The sequence below is a fragment of the Anastrepha obliqua genome, chromosome 5 (genome assembly GCF_027943255.1).
Source record: "Anastrepha obliqua isolate idAnaObli1 chromosome 5, idAnaObli1_1.0, whole genome shotgun sequence".
Classification (NCBI taxonomy): domain Eukaryota; kingdom Metazoa; phylum Arthropoda; class Insecta; order Diptera; family Tephritidae; genus Anastrepha; species Anastrepha obliqua.
The window spans coordinates 20,223,226-20,236,086 of NC_072896.1; the positions used below are offsets into that span (position 1 = coordinate 20,223,226).

Consider the following 12,861-nt stretch of genomic DNA (forward strand, 5'->3'; position numbering starts at 1 on the left):
TTCAAAAATCGAAATTACAGTTAAAAAGAATAATAATATCATTTTTTATCACTAATGTACCATCTCGAGCCGCAAACTTGGACAACCCACATCCAATATACTATAAGACATAAAAATAACACTTCGGCCATTTGCACGTCGAATGCCCTTCCATTGCTTTGGTTATTCAATTCAATTCTATTTTCTTTCCTTTTTCTTGAAATATTTTTTTCACGCGCCTATAGACTGTGTTTTAAATTGCATAGCGAAACTAACTAAATACGATTACGATACAATGGCATCAATTTTTTTTTTGTGCCATTTTATTTATTTGCAACATTTTAAAGCTCCTTCTTTCGCCTATTTCTCACATCCGCGCCATTTATGACGCCGCTCCAGTACGCGCGCGCACCAGACGCATGCGATCCTGCAGATAGTCACAAATCGAAGAGTACTTCTGCTGCCGCGCCACCTGCAAAGCGGTTAGACCTTCCTGATTTTTCTGCAGTATATCGCTGCCGCCGCCAATCAACTGCTTGCAGACGGTCAAGTGGCCAAACATGGCCGCCGCATGCAGCGCTGTTTCGCCGTTCTTGAAAATAAAGAAAAAAATTGGAAGTTTTTTTAATATTTTGATTTTCTTGAAGCACTTGAAGCTCTTAAGTGAACTCTGAACGTCTCCTTACCGGTAATATTCCCAAATTAGGCCTGTGCTTCAACAGCTCAGTCACCACAGCCGCATGTCCCTTGTGCGCTGCCTTGAAGAGTGGCGTCGCACCATCGCAGCGCACCGCATCCACGAAGGCGCCATGTTGCAGCAACACTTTGCATATGTGATCGTGTCCCATTTGTGCGGCAATCCAAAGTGGTGTTGCACCATCTATTCGCTTCATATCGGGATGAGCGCCAGCGGTGAGTAGGAGGGAGAGTACTGTGCGGTGGCCATTCTGAGCGGCTATGAAAACGGGCGTGGCGCGATCCTAGTGAAGAAATTAAGAAGAAAATAAAAAAATTATGTTTACTAATATATAATAGGAAAATATTCTCGCAGAACACATTTAGGAATAAACAAAAAAGCAATAGAGAATTTTTCCCTCAGCAGCTTAATAAAGGCTTCAAATACGAGGTGTGTTCCTTTCAAAGGATTTGTCACACTTTAAAAACGCTGAAATCGTGAAAACTATCGAATGCTTGGCATGGTGATTGGTATTGGTATTCAGTTATGTCTCTTCAAAAATTACTTCTTCTCCTTCTTAATTGGCGTGATAACCGATTGAGCGATTTTGGCCGAGTTTAATTGCGTTTCACGTTCTAACCGGCGGCAATTGGACACACCAAGCGAAGCCAAGTCCTTCTCCACCTGATCTTCCCAACGCAAAGGAGGCCTTTCTCTTCCTCTGCTACCACCAGCTGGTACCGTATCGAATACTTTCAAAGCCGGAGCGTTTGTATCCGTTCGGACGACATGACCCAGCCAACGCAGCCGCTGGATTAAAGATCTATGTATAAGTTCTTGTGCAGCTCATACAGTCATTGTTCCATCGCCTATGATACTTGCCATCGCTAGCGTGCAAAGGCCTAAAAATCTTCTGCAGAATCTTTCCCTCAAACACTCTAAGCGTCGCTTCATCGGATATTGTCATCGGCTAAGCTTCTGCGCCAGACGTTAGGACGGGCATGATGAGAGCTTTGTAGAGTATTAGTTTTGTTCGTCGAGAGAGGGCTTTACTACTCAATTGCATACTTAGTCCAAATTGGCACTTGTTGGCAAGAGAGATTCTTCGTTGAATTTCGAGGCTGACACTGTTATTGGTGTTAATGCTGGTTCTTAGATAACTCAACTCTAATATCTCTTACGACCTCGAAATCATGAAGTTAGGTTAAATGGTTGCCCAAAAGGAGGCCAACTTGGGCGTAAAATCAAATTCGCCCAAGCTGACACCATCGCAGAGGAAAACAGAAAGAAATAAGGGTGGGGAGTTTACGTTAATCACTCCGAGCTACTACCATCGTGGCTAATATCTGGGCTTGCTATGTATGCAGGCATAAAAGTGAAATAAAAGCCAAAATTCTCGAAGCTTACTCCCGTGAAAGCAGGAAAGCTAAGGAGCACCTGCTGATCATCCAGCCGCAATTCTGTGCAATTTTATGCTATTAAAGGTTCAGCACCATTGAAGGGAGTGTTTGCACCTTTTTTCGCTAAAGTGTTCGCAATTTCACTCCCTTCGTGTCCCTCATGTCCCGGTACCCACATCAGAGTAACAAAGTTTCTTAAGGCATTCCCAGCCCAGCCTTGATTGAAATCAGAAACCCTCTAACGATTTTAGAGCTGCTTTGCTGTCACAGAGAATGTTGATACTGACACCATGCATGCCTCTACGAAAGCGTTCCCTGACACATAGCTCTAAGGCGTGGACCTCCGCCTGAAAAGGCAAGTTCGTATTGCTGCCGTTACGCTCAGACAGGCTTTTCTGTATACCTTGTTAAGTATCATTTGAGTATTAATTTGGTTTACTTTTGGCCACCACACAAAAGAGGCGTAAGTAATCATCGGCACTGTTATTGTCGTATAAGATAGTCGAGTCCATTTGACCAATTTCAGATTTTGATTTCAGTGAATTTTCGCTAATTTAGAGTTGCTTCTGGCCCACTTTACGGTTATGCAGCACATTTTCGTTTCAAGTTTTTTAATAACCCATCGATAGTTGCAAGCTTTTACTAATTTTGTTTTATTGCATTTTTTTGTTTTTGTAAATCTACCTACTTTTTATTACCTTAAACTACAATAGCAGCTATCATATATCACGAAATGGCGATTAGAAGTGCGATTTATGTCAAGAAATTACGAATATTTGTAGTCATAATAAAGAAATTATACAACAATAAAACAAAATTTAAAAAAGTTTATAATTATAGCAATTACAAATAATCGCAAGCCAACTTTGTTCAATTCCAAAGAGTTCAGTTAATTCAGAGGCTTTACATTCGAATCTAAAAGAATTTTATAAATGCGCTTTAATAAATTTTATTCACCTTCATGCACGCATTCACATTGGCGCCACAATCCAACAGCTCACGCACCAATTTCACATGGCCACCCTGTGCAGCAACAAATAGCGGCGTACCACCGTCCTAAGGGGATAGTCAAAGAAATAAGAAAAGTACTCCAATTTAGCATTTTTTTTAATTTTCTCATTTTTAACTCACCACTGATGGCGTATCCACGCTAGCGCCGGCTTTTATTAATATTTTCACGACATCTAAGTAGCCACCTTGAGCGGCAAAAAATAGCGGTGTTGTGCCAGTAGCGCGTCTCGAATTGGGATCTGCGCCTTGCTCAAGTAGTTCCAATACACAGGGTGTGTGGCCGCCTGCTGCCGAGAGTATAAGGGGAGTTGTGCCATCCTAGGAAATTCAATGATAGTTAAAGGGCAGAGATGTATTAATATTGTTGTTGTAAGAAAAAGATGTGTTGAATGTAACATAAATGCAATAATTATAAAAATAAGTACGTTTTTAAAGGCGGAGCGTACCAAACAACGTATGTTTTTAGGCAAATGCAAAAATCATTGGCACAGTTCACATATCCTGCGGGTGTCCCGTGATGCCCCGGTCGATTGACAATGAGGCATCAAATCATATATTTTGCTCTGCAGATACACAGAAGTAAAAAAACCCCATCGTCTTCTATAAGACCATCTGACTATAAGAGTCCTAGAGATCCGAATTGCGGCCAAAAACCTTTTTCCCGGACCAGACCCATTTTTGACTCAGCGGTTTTGTCAACAAGTAAAGTTGACATTATTGGAGCGAATATAATGTACAGCTTTTCGAGCAAGTATCTATGCATCGTAAGATTTACGGCATCTCATTTCTTTGAAATGGTCAATCCAACAAACCGACCAACCTTCGTTAAGCCAGAGCTCAACAACATGGGTAAACCGCATGGTGAAAAGATTTTTAGAGCTGTGCTATTTAGCAGAACGTTATTCTGCTCTGGGCGAATTCGATAGAATCAGCTGATGGGTTGACGTCACTTGGGATGTGTTTAACAAAATTTAGCTTATGTTAGTGATATACTAAAAAAACTAACACAGTCTTGGCTCATGTGTCTTCTTTGCTATCTGTACAACGACTGATTGAGGGAGTGTGTGACTTCAGGTAAAATGATCGTACAGGATTCGGCTGAACCCCCCAAATGGCGTGACAGCCAAAGTTTTCTTTTTTTCTTTTTTCTTTTTCGCCACAGCTAAATAGCAAACCTGGTAATATATCACCCTTGAGTATATTCAACTAGATGACACTTCATTCCGTACAAGTGACACACCGTTCGAGATTCTGACGGTACCCAGTAGCAGAACAAATCATCATCTTCTGAAAAATTTCACATTGATGCCATCTGATGATCTCTGCTTACTGAAATATAGTAGTAGAACTGTCACTTTTCATCCCTATTACTGACCCTCTGCTTTCCATTACAGACCCATGAACTTTAATTGTAAATTATTCTGGTAGATCTTCACTTCGCATACTTCAGACTACCCACTTGGCAACCGGACTGAATACAACTTGCCCTTGAAGAAAACTTAGATTACGCAAAATGCTTTTCTGGGAAAGGGAAACAGTTGGTATACCATAAATTTAAACAAATAATAAGGCCGTGAGTTCCATAAAGATTCGTGAAGGGACACTGGTACTTTTACAGATGTCTCTAGGCTTAACGACAGCATAAATGAATGCTGTGGTGCATCGTGTTTCCACGTGCACTAGGGGCTAAAGGAAGCACCGCTCTTTGACTCATAATTTCTCAAACTATGACAATTGACTTATAGCAGTCAACTATTAAATTTCTTCCACCTCGAGTGGTTCCACAAGCGCAGTGTGAGTCTGTCGTCTCAGGAAAATATGTGGCAATTACACCGCTGAAGAACTAAGCACAAATGAAACAAATTTATTTGTGGTAAGCTCTTTCCAAAGGATAGGCATCCCACTATGTTATTGTAAGGGTTTGATTGGCTCATTCAGTGGTCATGACAGCGGTATGACACTGAGATGGTGTTGGTGATATACGAAAAAAAGTCAACGCAGCCTTAAGTTGTTTTACTTCGTTGCCATCTAAACTACAACTGATTGTACGAGTGAGTGAATACGCGATAAATGAGCGGACAGAATTCTGCTTCCGAGTCGCATGTAACGTGGCATCCAAAGTTACTCAAACAGATGGGCAAACTTGGTAATCTATCATCCTTGAGAGAAGGCGAGTACGTAAGCTGATGAATGCTGAAAACAAAACGCTGCGGAAGTACAGAGTAGAGTAGAGTAGCGTAGAGCCTTTAGTCGTGTTACGACGTTGTCATCTGAAGTGAGCACGCAGAATTCTGTTTGTGTATCATCCTTGACAAATCACCACTATTACTGGCTCAGTCTGACTACAGATACTTAATTAATTTTAATTAATTTTACAAAATATTAAAAAAACATTACAAATGAGTTTTTTAGCTTTTATTTGAGTTTAATCCATCTCGGCTATTGCAGGAGATTACACATCCCGGATGAAATTGTCAAGGGTGCCCAAGTAGGCTACAGCGGCAGCATCGAGTTTGTATATTCTTAATATTTCTAATAAGTAATCATGCGGAATTGAATCAAAAGCTTCTTTGGAGTCAATAAACGCGACGCTTAAATTTCGCCTTCTTCGCAGAGCTACCCCTGTGAGTATCTAAATATAATAAGCTGATATTTACAGCCCATTGTGCGCTTTCTGCAACCTTTCTGCTCTTCACATAAAATGCTGTTAATTTCACAGTGTTCATATAGTCGATTAGCTTGAATGCCGTGCTCAAGCAAGTAATTGGGCGGTATTTTACTCAGCAGATGGTGCGTCTTTTGGACAAAGATAGGTCACTCCGGCTATTAGAAATTCTGGGATGGCAGCTGTATTTTTCAGCAGCTCGTTTTAGCATCTTGCGAGTGCTTCATGCATTACTGAAAGCTTTTTAAGCCAGATGGAGTGTAGCTGATCTAGCCCAGGGAATTTCCAGTTAGCTGAAGTATATATATTATTCTTTATTTCTTCTGCTGTTATGTCGGAGATGTACTTTGGTGCTACGCTGTCCGATTTTTATTTTTCATTGTCTAACCAATTCGCATCATTTATTGTAAGTATTTTTTCTTGTGCCCATATTTTTTCCCAAAACTGATCTATATCTTGTTGTTGTGGACACGATGTCTGAGATCCTGCATTGTTTGTTTGTTGGAGATTTCTATAAAAGCTCTTTTGATTTTTGTGAAAAAGCTGGTTTTCACTCCGTCTCTGATTACTTCTGAAGTATCTTCTTAATCGTTTTGAGTAAGCGGCGAGTTGCTGTTATCTCCGATAGTTGGTCAAAATCTACAGTCTGAGGTTTAAGCGGCGTGATAATTCCAGATACATGCCTGTACAACCCTTTAGATCTAGCCCCATTTTTAAATTAAATATTTTATTTATTTTTAATTTTATTTAATTTAATTTAATTTAATTTTATTTTATTTTATTTTATTTTATTTTATTTTATTTTATTTTATTTTATTTTATTTTATTTTATTTTATTTTATTTTATTTTATTTTATTTTATTTTATTTTATTTTATTTTATTTTATTTTATTTTATTTTATTTTATTTTATTTTATTTTATTTTATTTTATTTTATTTTATTTTATTTTAATTTATTTTATTTTATTTTATTTTGTCTTATTTTGGATGGGATTGAAAACTATTTTCATTTTTTTGTACTGTGTCATAAAGAGAGGTAGAAGAATCAAAAGCTCCTCTTCAGCAGTAACACAATGGACTAAAGAACCTAAGCGGGCTTACAACAGTCTGCGTAAGGCAGCAGTCACTGCATAGACCGAAAATGGAAATATAGCTAAAATTCCCCTCACCAACAAACGCACATAAAAAAGTTGTTGCATTCACGCACAGGTGTAAAAAATCCATTATTACCACATGATTGGAAAATTACTTTCGTAACAGCTTTTTAATAAATATAAATACTTAAAAGTGCAAAAATGCATTTTTATGGCATAACATTTTTCAAAAAATTACTTAATATTTCCCGCTATTATTTTAACTAAGTTATCAACTATAAAAATTTATTTTTCCGCATCGAATTTCGCCAATTACGCATTACGTACAATTATGCAACGCTACCGCAAAATAATGAAATTCATATGAAACTGAAATTTAATCAGTTTCGCCAAATGAAATCGAAAGAATACAAATACTCGTTTTAGCGAAAAGGGGCAGTAATAGCAAACCGAGCGCGCGGCAGGCATTTTTTTGTGCTGTATCAAATGCATGAAACCGATTTAATTAAGCCACAGAAAAAATACAGAAATTATGAAAATCATTCGAGTGAAACAATTGCATTTGTGGTGAATGGGTTACTGGGCAACTGAAATCGCACAAGCGATTAGAATTTAGTTGCGAAAATAAAAGCGTATAAGCTGGTGGCAAACAGGCAAACATAGCTACTTAAGAAGGGAGAGGGTTGAAAATCTCAGCCGACCAAAAGGCGTCACAAGTCATGACTGATATGAGGAAAAATGTGTGCTTCCCGCGGCAGTTTTTTTTTTACAAAAATAACTTGAAATTTAGATTGCATGTTTAAAAAAAAACGCCAGTATATTTCCATCGCCAAAGCCGATCACGCTTTTGCGTGACATATTGGTCATTAATTCGAGATTCGATCACAAAAATTCTAAGAAAATAATACAGATGAAAATTTGCGTAATCAATTGTTTCAAATTTCAGCAAATAAAGCGCACTGATTTGCCTCTTGAATCGGCAGTGTGCAGAGCAAAAGAAGTTCCATACCATCCCTATGAATGGAAGAAGTCCATAAGGGTAGCGCATACCCCATCTACTTTCGAGCCTGAATGAACGCGTTTTTCACATTATGAGGATGAATAAAATAATAATTTTCTGCTCAAAGATCTTCCTACAAAATAAACTGAAACTGATCTTGTCCGTAGCCGAATGGGTTGATCCAAGTGTATTTCGGCCATGAAAAAGCTACTCATAAAAACCATTGCCGTTCGAATTCAGCTTAAAACTGTTGGTCCCAAACACCTAACAGAAGTGTACGCGCCAATTATTTATTTTTGTTTTAATCTTCTGGTCTTCGGATGAAATTATTTTTTGCACTAGCCATTTGAAGCAAACGCCTGACATTTTCATATTTTTGCATGAAGAGACCATCACGAAAATCACACAAAAGTTTAAAAAGTATTTTTCACCACATCAGAAACGATTGATAAAATTTTCAATATAATGCTGGGCGATTGGAAAGCGAAGGTTCATGAACCTGGGGAGATGATAGACTTGCCAGGCGAAGAAAATAGGCTGACGTACCGCTGCACGAATCAGCATTCGCAGTGTTAAAATCGCATGAATTAGATTACCAATTTCTCTCTCATCCAACATATTCTACATATTTAGCTACAGGCAACTAATTGCTGCTTATAAATATGAAGAAATGTGTTAACTGTACGAGATTTGAATTAAATGAAGAGGTCATCATTGCAACAAGCGCCTATGTTGAAACCTTCGAGCATTCGTTTTATGGAGAAAATACCCAAGATCGACAAGAAAAAAATTATCAAAAATCAACGCGATTTTTAGGCACTTAAAACTTGCACTACGCTATAAAACTGCGTACTCAAATTTTTCTCCAGAAATTCTAAATAAAATTGTGAGTTTTATATAAAAATTTATGGAGTTTTTTTTAACATACTACTGTGGGCAAAAAGTAAGGTGAATTTGGTTGTAAAATGAAAAATCTTTATTTATTCTTGTAAATCAATTTCATTCCCTTCAAAATAATGCCCTCTCGATGAAATACACTTATGCCAACGATTTTTCCAATCCCCGAAACATGCCAAATAGTCAATTTCCGGTATAGCCATCAGCACCTTCTTCGATTCAGCTTTTACCTCTTGAATCGACTCGAAACGCGTTCCCCGGAGTGGTCTCTTGAGTTTTGGGAATAGCCAGAAGTCACACGGAGCCAAATCAGGCGAATACGGTAGTTGCGGAACGATATGCGTGGAATTTTTGGCGAAATGGTCACGAAGAACGAGTGCTGTGTGAGTCGGTGCATTATCGTGATGCAAAAACCAAGAGCTGTTGGCCCATAATTCTGGTCTTTTTAGACGAATTGCTTCACGTAAACGACGCATAACGCTCAAATAATATTCCTTATTAACAGTTTGGCCAGGTGGAAGGAATTCATAGTGCACCACACCACGAAAATCGATTGAACGACTTTGACGTGCTCTTTTCGGTCTGGTCTCGCCTTTAGTACGATATTCGCTTGATTGGTCGGTTGTTTCAGGGTCGTAAGCATAAATCCAAGTCTCATCTCCCGTAATGATGCATTTGAGCTTGTCCTGATAGTCTGAAAGCATTGTTTCACACACATCAACGCGACGACTTTTTTCCAAGAAATTTAGAGTTTTCGGTACTAAACGAGATTTGACTTTTCGTAGGCCCAAATGGCATTTCAAAATGGTTTTCACAGATCCTTGTGATATTCCGATCATATCAGTAAGGTATTTGACAGTCAACCGATGATTTTTGAGCACTAACTCCTTCACTTTATTGACGTGTTGGTCATCTGTTGACGTCGATGGTCGTCCGGAGCGCTCCAAGTCATCAACACGTTCTCGACCCTCTTTGAAGTCTTTGTACCACTTATAAACATTTTTCTGCGACATGGTCGAATCACCAAATGCCTTCTGCAACATGCTAAACGTTTCCGCAGCCGAAATTTCATTCCGCAAACAAAATTTGATGGCACTTCTCTGCTCAATCAAATAAGACATTGTAAAAATCAAAAAATGCACTCTTGGTCGTTTGGTAAACACAAGCGTAAATAAGGTGTTATATAATATTTGTAGTGTAGGTGTCATCAAGGTGCAATCTCATAAAACTGTCTTTCCCAGTGAACCACAGTAATTTTTTCCCTAAGATCTCGATGATCAGTGGGCGGCTTCCAAGACACGGTATTGTCACCCCATTGGTTGTCATCCTCCAATCCAAAGCTCCTTCTTCCTTTTTCCCCCGGTTTGGTTCTTTTACCTCTGCCTCACCTCTGTATGGCATCACAATGAACGAATTTTTGATTATTTGTCTAAGAAGGACCCTTGCGTGGGCAGCTATATATCCTAAACAAACCTAACCTAACCACACCGAACGCTGAAGGCTAGCTCTCCTGAGTAAGTTTTTTTCGATTTATAGTTAATATAGGTTTTAATCTATTAAAGTGTATAATATTTTTAATAATAAGTATATAAGAATTTTTCATATTTGCACTCCACTTTTTAATGCATTTTCATAACTTTTCTTACCATTTTCTGCCTCTTTCGGAACGCAAGTAGGTACAACGAATGTGATTAGCACATTTGTTAACAAACTCCTCACATACCAATTCGCATTGGGCTACGAAATTTCACTCATCGCATTTGCGCAGTCGCAACGCTCCCCATGGCTTGCACACACACACACACACGCTTGCTTGCTGTTGGTTTCAACAGTGCGTTGTGGCGGCATTGTGCATGGCATACAAATTAATTTTCGCTTGAGTGCAGTTTTTTGGCATCAACTTCACATCACATCGCACGAAATGAGTGCAGACATGATTCGATTTGCCCACACCCCGTTCGGTTAGAAATTAATGCGCGCCAAAAGCGTAGACAATGAACGCGTCCGCCGGCCATCCGGCCAAATGCAATGTTGTGAGCAAATATACAGACGTGCACATGTACAAATGCATGTAAGTATGCATTGTTGGTAATTGGCTAGTAAGTGAATTGAGGTGTTGCCGCCAAAAAAGGTGTTTGGTGCTTAGCATTTACTTTGGCGGTGAAAATTTACTTTAATATTTATTTGTGCGCCAAAGTTGGCTTCGGCTAAGAAAAGCGAAAGTGTAAGCAACTGTGTTGGCCAACAGCCACAATGAAAAATTATATGAACTGAAATGGAAGGAGAAATAATAAAGACTCAATTTGTACTAGTGTCTATCCTCTATCTTCTAACAGAGAGAGAGAGAAAATTGAGTTGAACAGAACAAAAGGAAGCTTCGACTTGAAAGATCTTACATTCCGAACGCTGGATATCTACAATTGATCCTCAGCTCTCCTAATTAATGCCAAAATGTGCTTGGTAGACGAATTTCTCAGGCTCCAAGGTTCGACTGTTAGACAGACAAACAATTAGTATTGGGAATTCCAACTGGAAACAGTTTAGCACCTACGCTCTTAGTAGACAAACGTGGCCCGAATGGAACATTAATCGCACTAAGGGTCTACTTAAATTAAGTAGGAAGGATCTAAGAATCGTAGTAAGTGTCCTATCTTGGCACTGCCTAACCCATAGAAAGACGAATAGGAAAATATGCCAGTAGATTAGGAGCACCTTTTATGCGGGTGCATGGCTTTGCGTAGAAGATGGCTAAGATTGCTCGGTCTCGCTTTTCTGGACAGCATTGCGGATGTTGCGAATTTCAAACTAGCTGTATAGACAGACTTTTAAAAGCCACACAATCGTTTAAAGAGAACCAATAGAATAAGGATAGAATAGTTTCGATGGCATCATAAGGGGCCTCTAACTGGCCTAGGTGCATCGAAGGACAGCCACTTCACCTAATCTACCCTAACCTCAGGTTCGATTGTGAAGAAGTTGAAGTGTTTTAATTTATTTCAGGTAATTTGCACAAAATATGTGCGAACGTCTCACCGTCTTTCGAAACAAAGCCTGAAATCTGTCTGAGCAGACAGGCCTATCCGGTGGATGTCAAAACGCAGTCGCTTATGACTTGCAGAAATCAATCTAAAAACAGCACTAAGGGTTTAGTAATTAGCAGGGTGGCGATGAAGAGCACCGCAGTAATCGGCGCCACCGGATCCCTAGCTTCTTTCACATCAAGGCCGCTGTGGTCGATGAGGGATCGCATCCACCAAGGGGTAATCCTGTTTTTCACAGAAAACTGAGAAAATAGACCTGGATGGCGAGCTGCCCTCTATTAATCTAGGGTGTTATGCGTTTCTGTGGTAGATAATTTCACAGATAACTGAGAGACTAGGCTTGGAGTGAAGTGAACCACCCTCCCTTAATCCAGGGTGTCATACCTTTCTGTACTCACTGGAAGGTTTGCAGTCAAGGGCGTCCGATTATATTCTAAAAAAGCCTTGTGGACGCCATTGTACTTGCGGTATTGACGCTTGATGCGACATGAGACTCCTCCGCAGTTAACCGTTCCTTCTCCTTTTACTATTATTTCTACTCACCGAAAGATCTCATTTAAATCGGTGGCCATCGAAACAGAATGATTGCGAGCAAGCAAACCAGAAAAGCCTAAGACCTCTGCACGGGAAAATGTGCCGCCACTAGACAGTGCGGAAAATCCAGATCTACATCGTAGCGAATCGCTCTGACAAGACCGAGAAGGCCGAGAAGGATTGTAATTTAATCTAACCTAACCTAGCCTAACTCAGCACTAAGAATGCAATGATTTCGAGCACTCTCTCCCGAACCGATAACCATTTTCATTCACCTGTTTCCCAGTACTTCCTCCGATTTGAGTTGGCTCACTGAGTCATTTTAAATATGTCAGATGACCAGCTTGGACCACAAAGGCTTCCGCTCCTATAAAGATGATTGCCGATACTTTTCGCTCCAGTTCGTCGGTGCACTTATTGCTGCCGTAAGGTGACGAAAACGGCATAAAACTGTAAATTCCTACATTTGTGGAAAAACAGCAAGACGCACATCACAAAAAGGAGGAGAGGCTCAGCCAAAAATATTTGCTAAATATTGAGGTTATGTGCATAATCTCAAAGATG

At 39.5% G+C, this 12,861-nt stretch overlaps 1 protein-coding gene across 1 annotated transcript in view; it reads right to left on the reverse strand.

The window, feature by feature from the left end:
- Positions 1-54: 54 nt before the first annotated feature.
- The window catches only part of LOC129249235 (ankyrin repeat domain-containing protein 29), a 67,173-nt gene continuing 54,366 nt past the window's right edge, over positions 55-12,861 (reverse strand). The window contains exons 4-7 of the mRNA XM_054888926.1: positions 3,187-3,384; positions 3,013-3,111; positions 666-959; positions 55-571 (exon numbers count right to left, since the gene is read on the reverse strand). Coding sequence (XP_054744901.1) covers positions 362-571; positions 666-959; positions 3,013-3,111; positions 3,187-3,384 — 801 coding nt within the window. The 3' untranslated portion in view covers positions 55-361. The remainder of the gene's footprint in view (positions 572-665; positions 960-3,012; positions 3,112-3,186; positions 3,385-12,861) is intronic.